Genomic DNA, 18,368 nt, shown 5'->3' with positions numbered 1-18,368 from the left:
AGATCGGACGCTCTTATTAATCCAAGAATAATTTTATTAGGACCTTTGTAAGTCCACACGGGCAAATACGAGAACCAAGCTTAGTACCTATTTACGTCGCAGTCATGCATTCCTCTTTTAAGGCATGAAAACAGTACACAACACGACTGAGACTCGACTTCATGTTCAAAGTGAAAGATATACGCGATATCTATGGGGTTCGGTAACCATTTAACTCCAGGAGACCTTGCTTACTAAGAGAACCTTGGATTGACGGTATTCGTGTAAAAATTGAATCAATATTACATCTTTCGAAAGTTATCTCCGGTGTAGAGCCAACATGTCTCGTGCACACAATTTCCTGCAAACCTTTAAATTGGATTGAGAGGTAGGGCTGTGAGGAAAATGGTCTTTTTTTTTTGAAACCACAGATCATATGTTATAAGTGATTAAAAAGTTTTAGGGTCAAGCATACAGATGCAGAATATGATCATTTTTGCCAACGAATATGGCCCAGTCTATAACTTACCTACCACTGAAAGCGATTTACTGCATAGCACTCTTTTCAAACCTCGTTTGAGGAAACACTTGTCATAGTGCTCAAAAAGCACAAAGTGCATTGGTTAAAAAGAAATAACGCGATTTTCCCAATTAAATCCACACTCATAGAACGTACAGTATAAACTTTTTGTTCTTTTATTTTTGCTTAATGGTCCGTATAAATAAGAAGTTCCCACTATGATCTGAACCACAATTTTACAAAATTAACCAAATTAATGATTCGTGTTAGAATCGAATTATCAAGACAGCCGTAGGTTATTTCTCCAGATAACCTACGCTATTCACAGATACAAAATATATCACAGATTTCTCCAGATTCAAAAAATAATAATTAAGAAACATATGTGCGGCTTACAGCCAGTACAAATGAAACAATAATAATAATTATATCTCACTCTCAAGAAGGCTAAATCGAAAGATGGTATCTTACACTAATTAACACTAACTTATTAGTTTGGTATGTATGTGTGAAGTGGAATCTTTGAATGACATTTCCAGTTCCATCCATCCTGATTAACTTGAAAATCTTAAAAACGCGCACTTACTAAGTACGGCTGCTTTTTTGTCTTTTTTTTTAAAGTACCCACATATATTTTGAGTGTCTTTTCTTTTCAACGTATTTTAGATCACAATATTAAACAAATCGTAACGCAGGCTATCGAATAACAATGCATGGTAGGTGCTTTATACTGGTGGTAGCACCTCTTGTGAGTCCGCACGGGTAGGTACCACCGCCCTGCCTATTTCTGCCGTGAAGCAGTAATGCGTTTCGGTTTGAAGGGTGGGGCAGCCGTTGTAACTAAACTTGAGAACTTAGAACTTATATCTCAAGGTGGTGGCGCATTTACGTTGTAGATGTCTATGGGCTCCAGTAACTACATAACAACAGGTGTGCTGTGAGCTCGTCTACCCATCTAAGCAATAAAAAAAAATGCATGAATAAAGTGTTGACTGTCCAATATAATATGTATTTCATACCCACGTAGTCAACCCTACGAGAGCTTGGCCTATCAGCTTCACACTCTCCGGGGTATTGACACACTTACCGTTCAAAGGAATCGTCTAACTCGCTATTTATGGTTTAAAATGTCTGTCTTTTATCTGGCAAATGCTTATTGTGCTTTTGAATGATTGTTATTTTTATTTTTATAATCTTGCATTGACCACATTAGGCTGATAAAACAGGTCTGACTATCGATAACCAAGAGTAATATTACTACAGGAGTAAGATGAGACAAGAAGATTGGTAGATCATGCACGTGTTGGATAACTACTTTGTATGTGTGCCGGATTCATTGGGCACCTTTATTATTTTGTTTCTTTTACAGTTTGCTTGGTGCGAGTTTTTTAACCTTCTTGATAGCGTAAAAGCTAACTCAAATTTCTTTAGAGTTGGAACCTTTGTCTACGTTTGCCGCTAGGGGCACTAAGCACGCAGTTCGGGTGTCTGGTATTTTTGCACACATTGTACCTACATATTTCTTCTCTCTCTCTCTTCGATCGGTCCCTCACTGCTGAGGATCGTGACTCCGTCCGATTTCGTCAACCAGTTGTCTCCATCGATCCCGTTTTGTAGCTTGGTGGAGTGCATCGCTGACAGGTACCCCCAGTTCCTCCGCTGTTTGGTCCGACCATCGTTTGGGACCTCAACCCCTAGGCCTTTTTCCCTCTATTTTACCGGTCACCACAAGGCGTTCCAAATTATATATCCAAATTACATATTGCAAATACTTAGGCTCATGCTAATCCGAGAAGTACAGTACAAAAGGACAGCGTTTCTTAGTTTTCCTTTTTATGGTTTATGTAAATCGTCCGACTTCCATCGAAGCGCTGGGGGCCGGCGGTCGGGCACGTTGGAGTAAAACCGAGTAAGGCCACTGTCGCTTGACACGCCTTCTCTGAGATTCGGTTGGCACAGAACTCATCCGTGGCAGAGGGTGGTCAATTTAACGAGTTTTTTTTTGGTAGAGTCAGTATCTTTAGTTTTATTAGTTTTTTTTATCTTTTTTTCTTTTTTTGGCAGGCGGTCGTCCAGTGACAGATATAAACTGTACTTTTGTTCTTATTGGTTACTGCTCTGTTATGAGATTTCTACTCACCTGATATTAAGCTTTGTGGCGAGGCTTGGGGGAGGCCTAAGTCCAGCAGTGGACGTCTGTGGGCTGATAATAAGAAGAAGATATAGGTAGGTCACTCACATACAGCACAAGGTGAAAGCTGTTACCTACTAATGTCACTTTTACTGGTAGGAGGACGTCTTGTGAGTCCGCATGGAACCACCCTGCCTATTTCTGCCGTGAAGCAGTAATGCGTTCCAGTGTGAAGGGTGGGGCAGACGTTGAACTGTAATAACAGAGACCTCAGAACTTATGTCTCAAGGTGGGTGGCGGCATTTACGTTGTAGATGTCTATGGGCTCCGGTAACTACTTAACATTAGATGTGCCGTGAGGTCGTCAACGCATGAAACTGGTTTGTTGTTTTACGGTAAAAATCGCGAACGTGCGTATGTTAAATGTAGCCTACCGACGCGACCAACCTTGAATGCGGATGAGACATCCTAAGATATTTCCTACAATATTTTTAAGGCTTTTTAACCGAACCACTCATAACAACCAGCCTCCTACTAAAGACGCTAGTGAAAATGAGGCCAATAACCTAATTACTATAGAAAGATTCCGTTACCAAAAATACAATTACTGCGTGTTAGTAATCGAAAAGTATAACTACAGTAATTGTGTCCATTAAATGATTGAAACAATGAAAATTAATGAGAGCACGCAATGCTTAAGGAAAGTTTGTTCCACTGATATCGTTCCTTCATCTTACGTGCTATAGTTATTTTTCGTTTTCCTACTAATCGAATTATATTATAATGTTGGTATGCTGCGTGTTTTGTTATCTTAACTCTTTGCTACAATTTTAAGTTACAAGCGGAGGCGTTAATAAAATAAAGCGTTGAGCTTTTACGTTTATTTCAATACGAATACTGATTCGATGGTGCAGTAATTAGTTAGTTAGCGCTCTTAATTATTGCGCCGGGGGTGGTGGGTTCGATTCCCACATCGGTCAAACGTTTGTCTGTTTTGTTTGCGCATCGTCTGGGTGTTTATTATCTATTTATATATATATTTAAACGTATATAAGCCATGTATACTAGTTTCTGGTACTCAAAACACTAAGAATCGTAATTTGGATGAATTCGGATGACCGTGCGTGATTTATTCACAGCTATTTATTGTATAGTTTATTTATTTAGTTGTTAATTTATTAATTGAAATTGATTTGAATTGCGTTTGCATTATTATTAGGTCATGCAAAAAACTAACAAAATGCCTTAATGCGTAGTAGTAATGTAATGTTCGAATCAAGCGATTGTTCGCAGGCGACAAAACAAAAATCGCGTACTCTTATCATTTGCGTCACCGTCTAGCTGTACCCGTGCCCCAATTCCCGCGAAGGGTGAAACGAGATGCGTGTCGCACAAAATTAAAAACGTAAATAAAATATAAAAAAAAAAACCTAAACATTAATAAAGATATCGTGCTGCCAGCATTTAACGAAATCATTTCGTAACTTTTTTAATGTCGTAGGGCGCTATCTTTTGTTTTATGAACAAACAGGAAGTGCGTTTTCATTGTACTATGATTTATGTTCATAGTAATTTTTACGTCTCTTTTGTAATTCTCATTGTTTTTTGGAACGAAGTTACTTATGGGACGATGCGGAGGGGTACCCCAACCGGGAAAAAACGTCCGTAACGTAAGATTTTTATTAGCAATGCACATAGTACACTTAACACTGTACGACTTAACTTTGTAATAACGTACAAAAAAAACATATTTTTATTATATATAATATTTTTTATAAATCATTGTGAATAAAATAAAGTTGATAACTTTGTAAGGAGTGGTTTTTTTTGTCGATAAAAAAATCATAATAAAACATGTATACCCGAATAATTATTTTCTTTATACCTCAAATAGAACTTAAAATTAATATTTTTATAATAAGGAACTTCATTTCTATCCGGTGTCCCACGACACCACACATCTTTTATTTTATTTTTTTATTGCTTACGTGGGTGGATGAGCTCACGGCCCACCTGGTTAAGTGGCTACCGAAGCCCATAGGCATCTACAATGTAAATGCCGCCACCCACCTCGAGACATGTTTTCTAAGGTCTCAGTTTTTACAACGTCTGCCCCACCCTTCATACGCATTACTGCTTCACAAGACGTCCTACCGCCATTATTATTAAAGTTTAAAAAGAGGTATTCACTCTTTGGTTTTTATTTGAAGTTCGTGGCCTAATAAGTCTTAATTCCTAATATGATATACAACACAACGTAGTTCTGCGTAGACACAAGCAATATTACGAAATCAAAACATTACCAATCAAAGTAATAGATAGTTTTAATCTTTTAGCAAAACCATCCACATCAAAGCCAGCTAGCTATCTACACAGTCGACTCCGAAATGCTTATATAATTAAGTGATTCTATAAATTGTAGGAAATTCTCTCTATTCTAATCAGTTGATTATATGTACCAAAAGTGTGAGCTTTTAACGGTAGACCGTGGCTTGGCTCTGCCCCTGGCATTGCTGAAGTCCATGGGCGACGCTAAACTCTTACCACCAGGTGGGCCGTATGCTCGTCTGCCTACAAGGGCAATTTAAAAAAACAATAGGCATGACAAAGTTTTAATACTACAACCATGTTTTTCGATTTATTTCTAAACTAGCGACCCACCCTCGCTTCGCTTCGAAAACTGTAATTTATTATTGATTTCTCAACTATTTAATGGCTGTTATATACATATAAACCTTCCTCTTCAATCATTCTATCTATTAAAAAACCGCATCAAAATCCGTATTTTAAACATTTAAGCATACATAGGGATATAGGGGACAGAGAAAGCGACTTTGTTTTATACTATGTAGTGATATAAGATAAAAAGTATATATAAAAATGTTTGCAAATAAAACGATTCTTAAAAAAGAGCAGTTGTAAATCTTTAAAACCTCGAATGTTGCCAGGCCGTAACTAGTGGCCAAATTACACAAAAGATCGGTAACGGATACGGAATGGAGTTTTTTAAATTGCGAACGTTGCACTGTTCTGTGTTGCCAGAACGTTTGGAGTGTTGCCAACATGAATTCGGGACGACTTTGAATAAATGAAGGTGGATGAAAAAGATTTGTTGCTCTCGGCTATTATGTAGTGTACTTGTTCCATGTGCTTTTTTTTTTTTTAATTGTTCGTGACAAATCAACGAATTACTGAACTTACTTAAATTACTCTTTTTAAACTCGCTCGCTACTGTCGTTGTAAGAAAATGAGAACAATTGCGAAAGTGTTATCCATTTGTCGCTACCTAACTTGCAGTATAGTCCTTAGCTCCACAGAATATTAAAACAGCGCATGTCAGCTTTTAGGCTGGACTGGAAATTACTATAAATCCCACACCTCCTGGCTGGGCTAACGCTCGCCCACTTATCCATTATGTGAAACTGGAATAGTCTCCGGGCCACTAGTAATAGCTTCCTTCAAAAATAAGGAATTTACTCTTTAAGTACGATTATCATTGCAATCTTGTTTTAGGGGTAAACAGACACCTTTGGCATTACCGGCTTCCATATACGACAATGACCGCTCAGCACCAAATTAACAAGCTTATATACTTTTGATATTTACATAGCGTCAGCATCAGCAACAATAACTTTAATTAGTAACGTAAATGATCCTTTAAAAAAAAAGAACAAAAATACATGCGCATAGTCAAAATCGTAAATAGCAGTTCATTTCTAAGTTATAACCAAACAGACCTCTGCAAAAGCGGTCCCTCTCGGATCTGAATGAGAGAAATAAAGTAAGGCTCGTGAAATATTGCGTTACAGGTCCCTACTTTGTCTATTTCCCTTTAAGCTTTCATTGTACCAACAATAGCTGTGTAGAGAAGGCTGGACGTTCATTTATTCAGTGTAGCACCGCTTACTTTGGAACTCGGCCAGATTTCACACTTTTTCGAACAAGCTATGAATTATAGAAGAGGCTCTAAAATGTTCAAAGGTACAAGTGAAATGATTTTATTGAAATGTTTTGTGTGTTTGTGTGTGTTTTATAAGCTGAGACGGGGAGATAAACTCAAAGCCAAACTTATGTTAAGGAGCTCTTGGAGTTCATAGACATAAGACTAATAGACCTTTCATGTGCAGTGGCATCCATTAGTGGGTATAGCTTTTATTAAAGTTTCTAAAGCTACTTACAGTTTCATACAAAGTATAATAATAATGAGATTCTACACGACACCGTGGAGAGGTTCTGATTACATAACATACAAACTTAGCATAAGTTATTCTTCTGCTAATAATACAAATTACTATACTTACAAATATATGCGATTTATTACAGACCAGTTTTTTTTTTTCTTTCAGTTAAGGTCTCTTAACTACATAATCGAAGGAAATTTCCAAAAACTGATTAAATACGACAATCAATTGCCAACAAAACACTTCAAGAATCGTCATAATAATTAGGATTTAATGCCAATTTCCTAGCTCTTTCATATCGCCTGACCAACAAAATCACATCTTTTATATCTATATCCAATCTAACCACTTTCTCGTACATCTTAATATGAAAATGCAGTGTGGTAGTTCTCAGATATTGGTTCACTAACGTCGTATAAATCATCATTTGCTGCTGTTTTAACTGCCTTAATAAAGCGAAACAAAACCCTATTTTGTACTTTATATTGTCCCTATATTTCTTCCTCAACAGTTGTGCGTAGGGCAGCTTGTATCTCGTCTCGTAGATGTAATGCTCCATAAGAGCTAAAGTCTTATTCTTCTCAATCGAAATCTCCGTAATGTTATCGTCACTGAAGTATTCAAGTCTTAGGTATTTTTTTCCGGTATCTATTCCTTTTATCGCTTTCTTTCGTAGTTCATCGAACCTTCTAGTTATTTTAGAAGGATCGTCATCATTATTGTTAAAGTTCGGGATTTGGCTTGATTTTTGATTCAATATTTTAGCTATTTTGACATTCATTCGTCTCATGTTCACATCTTTAATGGTTATTTCGTCATTTTTGTTCCTTACTGTGTGCGGAGTAGCCGCTCGTATATTTTCTGCTGTTGTAATTTCTTTAAGCGTTCTAGGGTTGTGTGTGATCTTTCTTTTTCTTTCATTTTCTATTTTCTTCAGATACGTTTCTGGATTTGGGTTCGTCACTCTGTATACATCACCTAGTATGGATTTGAATATGTCGTCGGCGTCTTCTTCGAATATTTTTTGTAATTGGGATGCTATACGCGGTATGCACGCATCTGAAAACAACACTACACTACAGCTTATTTGAAAACAACAAAAAATGTGACATGTATTTTCACCGTATCTAACGAAAGTCGTACGCTGTTTTGTTATGAAGAATTGGATAGCCAAGCTCTTTTTCTTTGCAAAACTATTCAAGTGATTATGAAACTGGTTGAAGATCCTACTCTGAAACATTTTTTAATTATTTTAGAGTCGTGAAACCGAGTAAAGCAATCACCCTAAATCGCCCTAAAAACAATATAGTACAGTATCAAAACGGTGCCGCAAATAACATAATGTTACTCACACGAAATAATGTAATACTGTATAAAGAGATGCATCGTTACAAAATTAATTAATTAAGCCAATTAAATACGGATCCATAAACGTTTTACGATTATTACTAAATGGAACTGCTCAATCGTTTCATTTATTATTCGAATCGATTGTAAATGTTTACTGTTTTCCTTTGTGCAGATATATTTATTTTGTTTTTATAGCTAACTCACACTGACAAGTTGAGAACTCATAAATATATTATAAATAATTAGAATACTTATGTGAGCTGACAATATATAAGGTTAATTTCAGATCTGTGATCATTTAAACTAGATTCGTGTATATACCGTCACATCAATAGCACGGCAAATAACGTACTTATTCTGCGATGTTCATTGAAATACAATCTACCGGTATTTGTACCACTATTCTGTCTATTTTTGGCCCGAAGCCGTCAAGCCATTTATTTGAGCGGTGGGACAGTGGTTCATCATCATCATCATCATCTCAGCCTGTCTGCTGTCCACTGCTGAACATAGGCCTCTCCAACTGATGTCCAGTGCGGCCGGTCCGTTGCCACCTGCATTCAACGTGACCCAGCAATTTTCACCAGGTCGTCGGTCCATCTGGTAGGTGGCCGTCCCACACTGCGTTTGCCAGTACGTGGTCTCCACTCGAGGATCTTTCTGCCCCATCGGCCGTCCGATCTTCGCGCTATGTGGCCAGCCCACTGCCACTTCAGCTTGCTAATCCTACGGGCTATGTCAGCAACTTTGGTTCTTCTACGGATCTCCTCATTTCTGATTCAATCTCGTAGAGAAATACCAAGCATAGCCCTCTCCATAGCTCGCTGCGCGACACTAAGTTTCCTGAAAAGATCCCTTGTGAAGCACCACGTCTCGGAACCGTAAGTCATCACTGGCAACACACAGTGATTACACAATACAATAATAACTGTAACTTCGAGCTCAATATCTCGAGGTGGGTGGCGGCATAGACACTGTGGTATCTAAGAGCTTAAAACCACTTAAAACTAGATGGGTCGTGATCTCGTTCACCAACTACTAATACTACTACAACAACTTTTTTTTATTGCTTAGATGGGTTGACGAGCTCACAGCCCACCTGGTGTTAAGTGGTTACTGGAACCCATAGACTTCTACAACGTAAATGCGCCACCCACCCTGAGATATAAGTTCTAAGGTCTCAGTATAGTTACAACGGCTGCCCCGCCCTTCAAACCGAAACGCATTACTGCTTCACGGCAGAAATAGGCGGGGTGGTGGTACCTACCCGTGCGGACTCACAAGAGGTCCTACCACCACTACTACTTCTAGTCTACTAATAAAAAAAAAATGACAGTCAATTTCGTCGTTGTTCGAGTTAAGATTGCTTCGTTGCTCCGAATTTTAAGTCGCAATAAAAACAGACCTGTTGGTACGTAAAATCAAGGTTCAGCGAACACACTGTTGTTGTTTTTTTTATAGCAAATTTAAAAAAAAAGTGTTAATCCAAATTATACACTATTAGTGGTCTCCCGGTAGTCGAAATTCGACTATAATTAATTGAAATTATAATTTTGAATATTATTATGGTTCGATCGTCAAAGACTATTTATTATACTTCTACCTAAAATAATGTTATAGACAAACAATATTAATCTACTTTCCCAATTTGACCACAGACTTTAAAAAATAGTAACAAAGTTTGACAATAAACAAAGAGTATATATTATTATATATATAGTATGTGCTGTGTCAAATAGATGGTAGTGTGTGTAATATTTTCTTTTATTGATTTAAAGTATTTTTTTAGCGTAATGACAACAAAAAAAAGGGTTTTCTGCACTCCTTCCCTATATTCTCTAAAAGTGTGTCAAATTAATTATACTCCTCCGTCCCCGCAATTTTCGTAAAAAGGGGTACAAAGTTTTTGCTTCAAGTATTATTACATAGATATTGATCCGATATGTCATTGACATCTGTTCGGCATATATGTGCGTGGTTAAATAATCAATCATCCCAAAGATGCCAACTTTCACATTTATAACATTAATTTAGGGATCCCAATACCAGATGGACAATAAACTTGTCTGTCCCATATACTGCACTAGTTAAATACCTGATCGCGTCATACAAAGAATGATTCTGAAACGCACAAATTCAGGCATTTTATCTATGTGTGTATTTGTGATTGGAGGGTGTTCATAACCGTAACAGCGTTGTTTTTAGGTCAATCGATAGTTTCGCCGTTGCGAACGGTAGATAGCCACTCTTCTGTTACTACCAAGGTAATCTTTGCAGGCCATCAATCCTACTAAATAAACTTAGGTACACGTCAATTTGGTGCTATCACTCTCTGAAGAGAATTTGCACGCGCATCTTGAACAAAAGGTCTTATTTTGATACGTCGAAAAAGAGTATCTTTAAGCGAAACTAGAAAGGGGAGGGTATTCAAACAAAGGAAAACAATATCAGCCAATTACCCGCCACTGTTACGCTTGCAAGGACCAAATTATTTTCATGAAATGGTATGTCCTCGATATCTTCACGAATTCCATCTTTGAAGTCTTGAATCGAGTATGGGCCAATGTGATAAAACTTATCTTTCACGTGACCTCAATGAAAAAAGTCTAAAGGTGTTAAATCATGAGATGTCGGTGGCTAAGTATGATCGCCTCTTCAAGAAGTCAACCGATCAGGCGACACACAAAAGATCGATGGTATCGTTACTTGTGTGGCACGTAAGTAACACGGTCTTGTTGAAAATAAGGGTCGCCCAATATCTTCCAATTCCGACCATACAAATTCATTAATCATCGTTCGATAGAGCAATCCATTCACCGTGACAGATGTTCTAATCTCGTTTTAGAAAAAAGTAAGGTCCTATGACCCTGCCATACGAAAAACCATACCAAAGAGTTACCTTATACACCTTGAGAATGAAGAGACTTTTCAACTATAATTCTTGGATTTTTGGGACTCAAATACGATATTTCTGCTAGTTAACGTAGCTAGCTTCCAATTTGATAATGGTCCTCATCCACTCGTGATGATTAGTCGATGAAATTTTTGAAGGTTAGTAGGCTGGAGTTATTTTGCTAACTGAACTTAGCTAACAGTGCAAGATCGTTTCTGAAACACTCAATTCGACAGATCTACGAATAATGGACAAACCTTAGTTTTTCTCAACACTATGGTCTACATCGGCAATATTAATAAATACCACGAATTTCTAAATTAAATGCTGACAATTGTTTATGTATTTTGTGTTTTTTTAAGCTGCATATAAAAACACGTTACAATGCTTGCACTAGATACAGACTACATCAAAGATCCACGGTCATTAACTGGATTCGTTTTAAACACGGAAATTTTGTTATATGAAATGTAATGATAAAACGATATCAACACCATTAATAGTCTTATCGCGTTCACGGAGAGTCTCAATTTAATTTCTGTGTAACGGCGCGAATTGATTTCATTGAATATCTTCGAAACGCCTGTGATGTTAAAACTCAGTCTTCTGCTATTGAATTTATTGCTTAATCTAATGTCTACATATTAGCGACGGTATTCTCCTTCACATTGAGCTATTCCGATCTATTTATTTATCTTCTTGATTCTTCTTGACTTATGATCTATTTGTCTAAATTAATAAAAAAAGCTCAATGGCGAAATCTTCATTCAACTTCAATTCTTTAAAGACTCGGGCATACACGCCACACGGACAGTTTAGTCAACTTTGGCCAACTTGTGGGAGATCGATTTTGGGGTCTTTTCCAGTTCACGTCGCACAATACGACACGTTCTTTTAGGCTTCATGGGATCTATTACATCAACGTTCAATGTAGCACAGGATTCGTCAGATAAATGAATTTAGGTAGGTTTCTTAAATATCCTTAAGAAATTTATGATGTTATTCGCTCTACACAATGCTCCAAGAAGGACGAAGAATAAGCAAGAACTTTAGTCCAAATTACTTAATTGAAATTATCCAAATTAAATTAAAAGTTTAGTAAGATTTTAATTAACCATTTAGGACGCTAGAATAGCCAGATCGTCTAAGCGTTCATACAAAATAAGAACTTTTAAACCTAGCTCTTCAGGTCTTCGTCCTCGTTTTCCGATCGAAGAAGTCTATTTTTAAGGCGTCAAAAAGTTGTTCAAATCTCCGAGGACATTAATTAAGTTAACGAAGTCGCCCTTAGCTACGGCCCTTAATTAATTAACTTCGACCACCTCACCACCGATACGAAACGGCATGGAATTTGAACGAGCTTCTCGAAAAAAATTAAGAGATTATTCGCTCGCCGCGTTCATCTAGGCGCTTTTAATTTGAATGGCGTCCAATTAAATGGGCCACAAAATGGGTGTTACGTTTAGCTTTTTCATTTGCCAATCTTCCTGAGAAGAGAACTAACACTCATTGTTTTACTGGTTGTAGGTCATCTTGTGAGTCCGCACGGATAGGTACCACCAGCCTGCCTATTTCTGCCGTGAAGCAGTAATACGTTTCGGTTTGAAGGGTGGGATAGCCGTTGAAACTATACTTGAGACCTTAGAGCTTATACCTCAAGGTGGGTGGCGCATTTACGTTGTAGATGTCTATGGGCTCCAGTAACCACTTAACACCAGGTGGGCTGTGAGCTCGTCCACCCATCTAAGCAATAAAAAAAATCATCTACCTGGACAGCTAGATCTCTCAGCACCACAGCTTAAGTTCAAATCGTATGAGCAACATCCCGGCACAGCCTACTCTCCGAAATTAAGCCGTAAAAAATTATGAGTCTTCAAGAAACGCAATAACTCTTCGAGTCATCCGACGCTTAAGAACGCTTCGTTAGGGCGGTAATTAAATTGAGCAATAAATTATAAGCTCTTGTTTCTTTTGGTTAACGGAAAGGGTGTGCAAGGAAACACAAAGCCCAATTTGTGGAATTGTAAACCGCTGTGGACTAATTTACCGGCGCATATGACACTTTTAAGGATGTGTTTTCAAAGAACGATTCAAAAAAACGCTCGCGGATAGCTGCAAAGAAAATGTGTAATTTTGGTTTACTTTTAAAGTTAGCATTTTTGTTTACACGTATATCTAACTAGCGACCCGCCCTCGCTTCGCTTCGGAAACATTAAAACACACATGAAACCAAAAATAAAAAATAAAAAAAAAATAAAAAAAAGTAGCCTATGTTCATCAGGGACAATGTCGGCTTCTAATGGAAAAAGAATTTTTCAAATCGGTCCAGTAGTTTCGGAGCCTATTCGAAACAAACAAACAAACAAATCTTTCCTCTTTATAATATTAGTATAGATACACTAGCAGCTACCCGTGTCCTTTTTGTAAACCTTTTAATATAAAAATGTTTTTGATTACTCACATATTCTTTCATGAAATTTAGTTATGCTAATTCATCATCGTCACTCTCCTGCCCTTCAGCCAGTCACCTGGGGTCGGCGCAACATCTTTTCTCCTTGCATGCTCCTCTATTATACACCATTTCTTCGATCACTCCTTTCTTACGCATATCATCTTTCATACAATGCACCAATTTTAGGTCTTCCTCTTCCTTGATTATGAAGAAAAAATGTCCCTAACGGACACTGAATAGGGTTATTCGGTTTCATCTATTTTATAAGAAGGGGCAAGGGAAAATCATTTTTACTACATTAAAATCCATAAATTTTAACTTAAAATCGAAACTATTTAAAGATAAAAGATTAAGTAAGATAAGTACCTAATCTATTTATATTCATTTACATTTTTTACAATTTATCTATGACTAGCTTCTACCCGGCAGGCTTCGTAGTGCCTCAATCGATAAAGAAAAGACCTAAGTATAAAATAAACTTAAAACAAACAAAATGAATCTGTCCGACGGGGAACACATCAAAGGAAAAACAAAATTGTTATTTTTATTTATATTCCGAGCATTTTTATATTTATCTACCTTTAAACCTTCTCTGGACTTCCACAAATAATTCAAGACCAAAATTAGTCAAATCGGTCCAGCCGTTCTTGAGTTTTAGCGAGAATAACAAACAGCAATTCATTTTTATATACTTATATATAGATTTATCAGCTTTTTGTAACAAAATAAAGCAACAAACAGCTTAACGAAACATATGAGTATAAATATCATAGTTTAAGCTGTGATCTAATATTACATATATTGCATAAATTGCTCTTTCATAATTTATGTTAAACAGACTTCTTGTAAACGTAAAAAAGGGGTAAATACGACCTTTTAATATTGAGAAATGTTCACTGCAATTTTGAATACCGACTAGTTCATACTCCAAACTTCATTTTCCACTACAGAAAAGGCAATAGTCGTGCAAACCGAACCGTAAGGGTCATTGTTTGTAGCGTATACGGAGGAATCGCAAATTGGATCGAGCGGGCAATACTCATAAAAATACCACATTCGATGGGGTTCCTAACTGACCAATACACCACTTTAGATTTTAACGACTCAGGAGTGTGCCAGTAATTATTTTTTTATATATGCTTTTATGGGTGGACGAACTCACGGCCCACCTGTTGGACGTGGTTACCGGATCCCATAGACATCTAAAAGGATAACGCCGCTACCCACCTGAAGACATGAGTTCTAAGGTCCCAAGTTTTATAGTACATTCAAACGGAAACGCATTAGACGAAATGCAAAAAGCGTAATAGGCAGAGTCGTGGTATCTACCCGTGCGAACTCACAAGATGTCGTACCCACCACTAATAAAATACATTTAATATAAATAAAGATAAAGGTGTCTACCATCAGTATATCACCATCGGATTGCACAATTTTGTCTATTTATTGCCATTGTAAGCAGACGAGCATACGGTCCACATCATGGTGAGTGTGTACCGTCGCTTATGAACTTCAGCAATGCCAGGGGCAGAGTTATATATAATCTATTATCTGTATATTTGCAAGGAAAACTATATAGTTCGATCTTAATTAAACCTTTAAAGCGTACATTAAACTTGTAATATTGGAAAATGTCACACATAATCAATTAGCTATTCCCCTTTTTTTTCATTTGTCGAAGCAATAAAGCTTCGCCTATTATAATAGGAAACCGGCGAACACGAATTGTACTCTCATTTGCATTTAAGAAATTTTGTACACAGAGTTTAGTTGGACAGCATTTTGGGGGATTATTCAAAGACCATTAACCACTTCCTCATTTAAACCAACAAGAATAATCATTTCTGAAGCCTTAGCCTTCTTAAGCCTTAACAAATAAATGTTTGTATTTGTATATTATTATTTTTTCACTCTTAATCTCAAAAAGGAATGCACCTACCACAAAACTACACCACCCTTGGCTGAGTGGTAGAGAATGCTTTAAGCATTAAGACCACCGCTGTACTTTTGTGCATAAAGTTGAATAAATAAATAAATGCGTATTGTTTTGGTCAGTTCATATCTCGTGTGTAGGGACACAGTTTGAGTAGCACATGCGGTTGTACATTACTTGTTATAGTCTGTCGTACATAACCCGCACGATACGGCAGACACTTATGACAATATACGGAGTAAAATAGGAACTAACTTGTATTATTTATAAACTAGCTGAGTCCCGCGATGTTACCCGCGGTTATTGTCGTACCGCGGGTGACGCCGCGGGGCGAAGCTAGTCTAAAAAAATAACCAAAGCTACTCCTTATATCATCAGCTACCTATCAGTGAAAGTCCCGTCAAAATCGGTCCAGCCGTTCCAGAGATTAGCCGGAACAAACAGACAGACAGACAGACAGAGAGAAAAATAAAAAAAATGTTATTTTAGTGTATGTACCGTATATATATTCATATGCATGTAGTAAAAAGCGGTTATTTCAATAATACAAACAGACACTCTAATTTTATTTATATGTATAGAAAAGGACAGTTTCTGTTATCACCTTTACCACACCTTATAAACCGTACATCGTGATACCGTATTTTTTTCATTTATGTTGAATAATTTTTTTGATGTGAAACATCTATAGCCGCACGTAAAACCGATTTTTGGCGTGGCGACGCATGCCGTGGCGATGCATGCCGTGGCGACGCGTCGCCACGCGCAATCGACTGTGCCATTCTCTCCCACTCGATCCGGCGTTAAGCCATCTCTCTCGCTACACTGAGCTCGGATACCTATAGTGTATACTCCGTAGTGTATACAGTGTTGTTTACTACAGTACACATAACCTGTGTTTTACTTGAAAACAAATTATTTTTTCGTAATATTTTATTTTATCATTATGACATATTTAGTTCCTATCACAATCTGTTCTTTTCTGCATATATTATTACTTTTAAAAAATAATGTCGATGTTTCACATCTGCCAGGCGTCCCGTGACGGCTCACTTTTTTTTTTATTTGATTTGATTTGATAAGACGGCCTCAGCATACATCAAGTTTCGATTTCATTTTGCTTCTCGATTTATCACATTATTGTAGGTGAGCCCACGGGGCTCTAACCGGGAGTGTTGCTAACAGTGGGCCTAGCAAGAGCAGTGCTTCGCAGAATCTACCACCGCATCGGAAACGCGGTTCACTGAGAAGATCCGGCGAGAAACTCAGTGGGCTGTATCTATGGGTTGAATCACTCGTCGAGCCCTTCGTCGCAAGCGACGGATTCGACGGGGACGGTAATCGGAAGGGGCTTAAGACGTTTTCTCTATATGCGTTGTCATAAACCGCATGACAGAAGTCTACGGTTTCAGACGAAGTTAGTTAAACTAGTTTTGAGCTCCGGTTTCGAGATTAGGTATGTAAGGCGAGCTCCGGACAATCCTACGAAAGGGCGAACGGCTGTATCCTCAACGATCACCTGTTTTAGAATCCTGTGGTAATTGGTTAAATAGGGTAAGCTAGCGCTACTCGATTTTAAACTGCCCGTCAATTTTTTTTTTATTATTGCTTTTGTAGGCAGACGAGCATACGGTCCACCTGATGGTGAGTGGTTACCGTCGCCCATGGACTTTAGCAATGCCAGGGGCGGAGCCAAGCCACTGCCTACCTAAAGCCTACCTATGTCTACTATAAACGATATGTGTAATTTTAATTACCACCAATACTATTCTTAGAAGCAAAGGTAGATATTGTAATGCTCAGAGCATTCATCACTAAATAATTCATGTGTATGGTTCCGATGTAATCACTCGCAGTAATTACATTCCATTGAACACGAGGGATTTCCACCACATATGTATATGTACCTTATACGTATGTGTGTAAATTCTTTAGATGATACTGTCGTGAAACAAGAGAATGGAAAGGAGTTAACACATATATTATTGTAGTTTAGTTGTTGAACAAGCCTTTGATTACTTAGCGGAAAAAAGAGGCCTGTCGGTGGTTTATTCCCTTGAAGACTTCCATCCTCAAACAATTTATTTATAAGAAAGAGGTGCCTATCTTAAAGACACCCAGTCGAAATGGAGTTCCTTTTGCTATATCTTTTTTGTTTATTTATATTAAATAATGATTAAATGAAAAATAAAGCGTCTATATATAAGATAGTTGAATGAATCATAATTAATTATAGTGGAAGAAATATTAGTGGAAAAAAATGTTATCATTACTTTTTTATTACTTATTATAAATATATTTTGCGGCCTGACTAGCATTGCTAACGTCCATGAGGGACGATGACCACTCACCATCAGGTGGACCATATGTTCATCTGTCTAAAAGGGCAATAAAAACATATAAAAATTCTAAAGTTTTTAATATTATTATATTCTAATACAAATAATAAGTGGTTTGTAACTGAAGTAAGCTACGTAATATGTTTGTGTGTGTTTTACATTTGGTTTGATCAGAATATTTATTATGTCGTAAAATAAAATTTCCATATACTCACGTTAAGTTAGCTTTATTGTCTTTAGCTTCTGATAAATCACATTCACAATGATTATTTTTAAATGAAAGCACATAAACAAACACACATAAACTTTGACAAATAATTGAAAAAATAACTTAAGAATGCATATATCTATATATATAAATATGAATTGCTGTTCGTTAGTCTCGCTAAAACTCGAGAACGGCTGGACCGATTTGGCTAATTTTGGTCTTGAATTATTTGTGGAAGTCCAGAGAAGGTTTAAAAGAAGGTAGATAAAGATAACAATTTTGTTTTTCCTTTGATGTGTCCCCCGTCGGACGGATTCCTTTTGTTTGTTTTAAGTTTATTTTATACAAAGTTTAGGTCTTTTATTTATCGATTGAGGCACTA

The 18,368-nt window shown here is 37.1% G+C and overlaps 2 protein-coding genes across 5 annotated transcripts in view; one reads left to right on the top strand and one right to left on the bottom strand.

Annotated features, from left to right (window-relative positions):
* Positions 1-18,368, top strand: part of LOC114242215 (uncharacterized) — a 245,435-nt gene that overhangs the window by 101,172 nt on the left and 125,895 nt on the right. The window lies entirely within an intron of this gene.
* Positions 6,692-8,051, bottom strand: LOC114242214 (uncharacterized). The gene has a single exon (XM_028173291.2). The coding sequence runs from the start codon at positions 8,049-8,051 to the stop codon at positions 7,056-7,058; it is 996 nt and encodes a 331-aa protein (XP_028029092.2). The 3' UTR covers positions 6,692-7,055.

This window comes from Bombyx mandarina, chromosome 11, assembly GCF_030267445.1.
Source record: "Bombyx mandarina strain Sakado chromosome 11, ASM3026744v2".
Classification (NCBI taxonomy): domain Eukaryota; kingdom Metazoa; phylum Arthropoda; class Insecta; order Lepidoptera; family Bombycidae; genus Bombyx; species Bombyx mandarina.
The sequence above is the reverse complement of the archived record's forward strand: the minus strand, read 5'-3'. Positions and strand labels throughout refer to the sequence as shown.

Bases quoted from the DNA above. Each gene is read 5' to 3' on its own strand.
- LOC114242214 (XM_028173291.2), bottom strand. From the start codon at position 8,051: ATGTTTCAGAGTAGGATCTTCAACCAGTTTCATAATCACTTGAATAGT.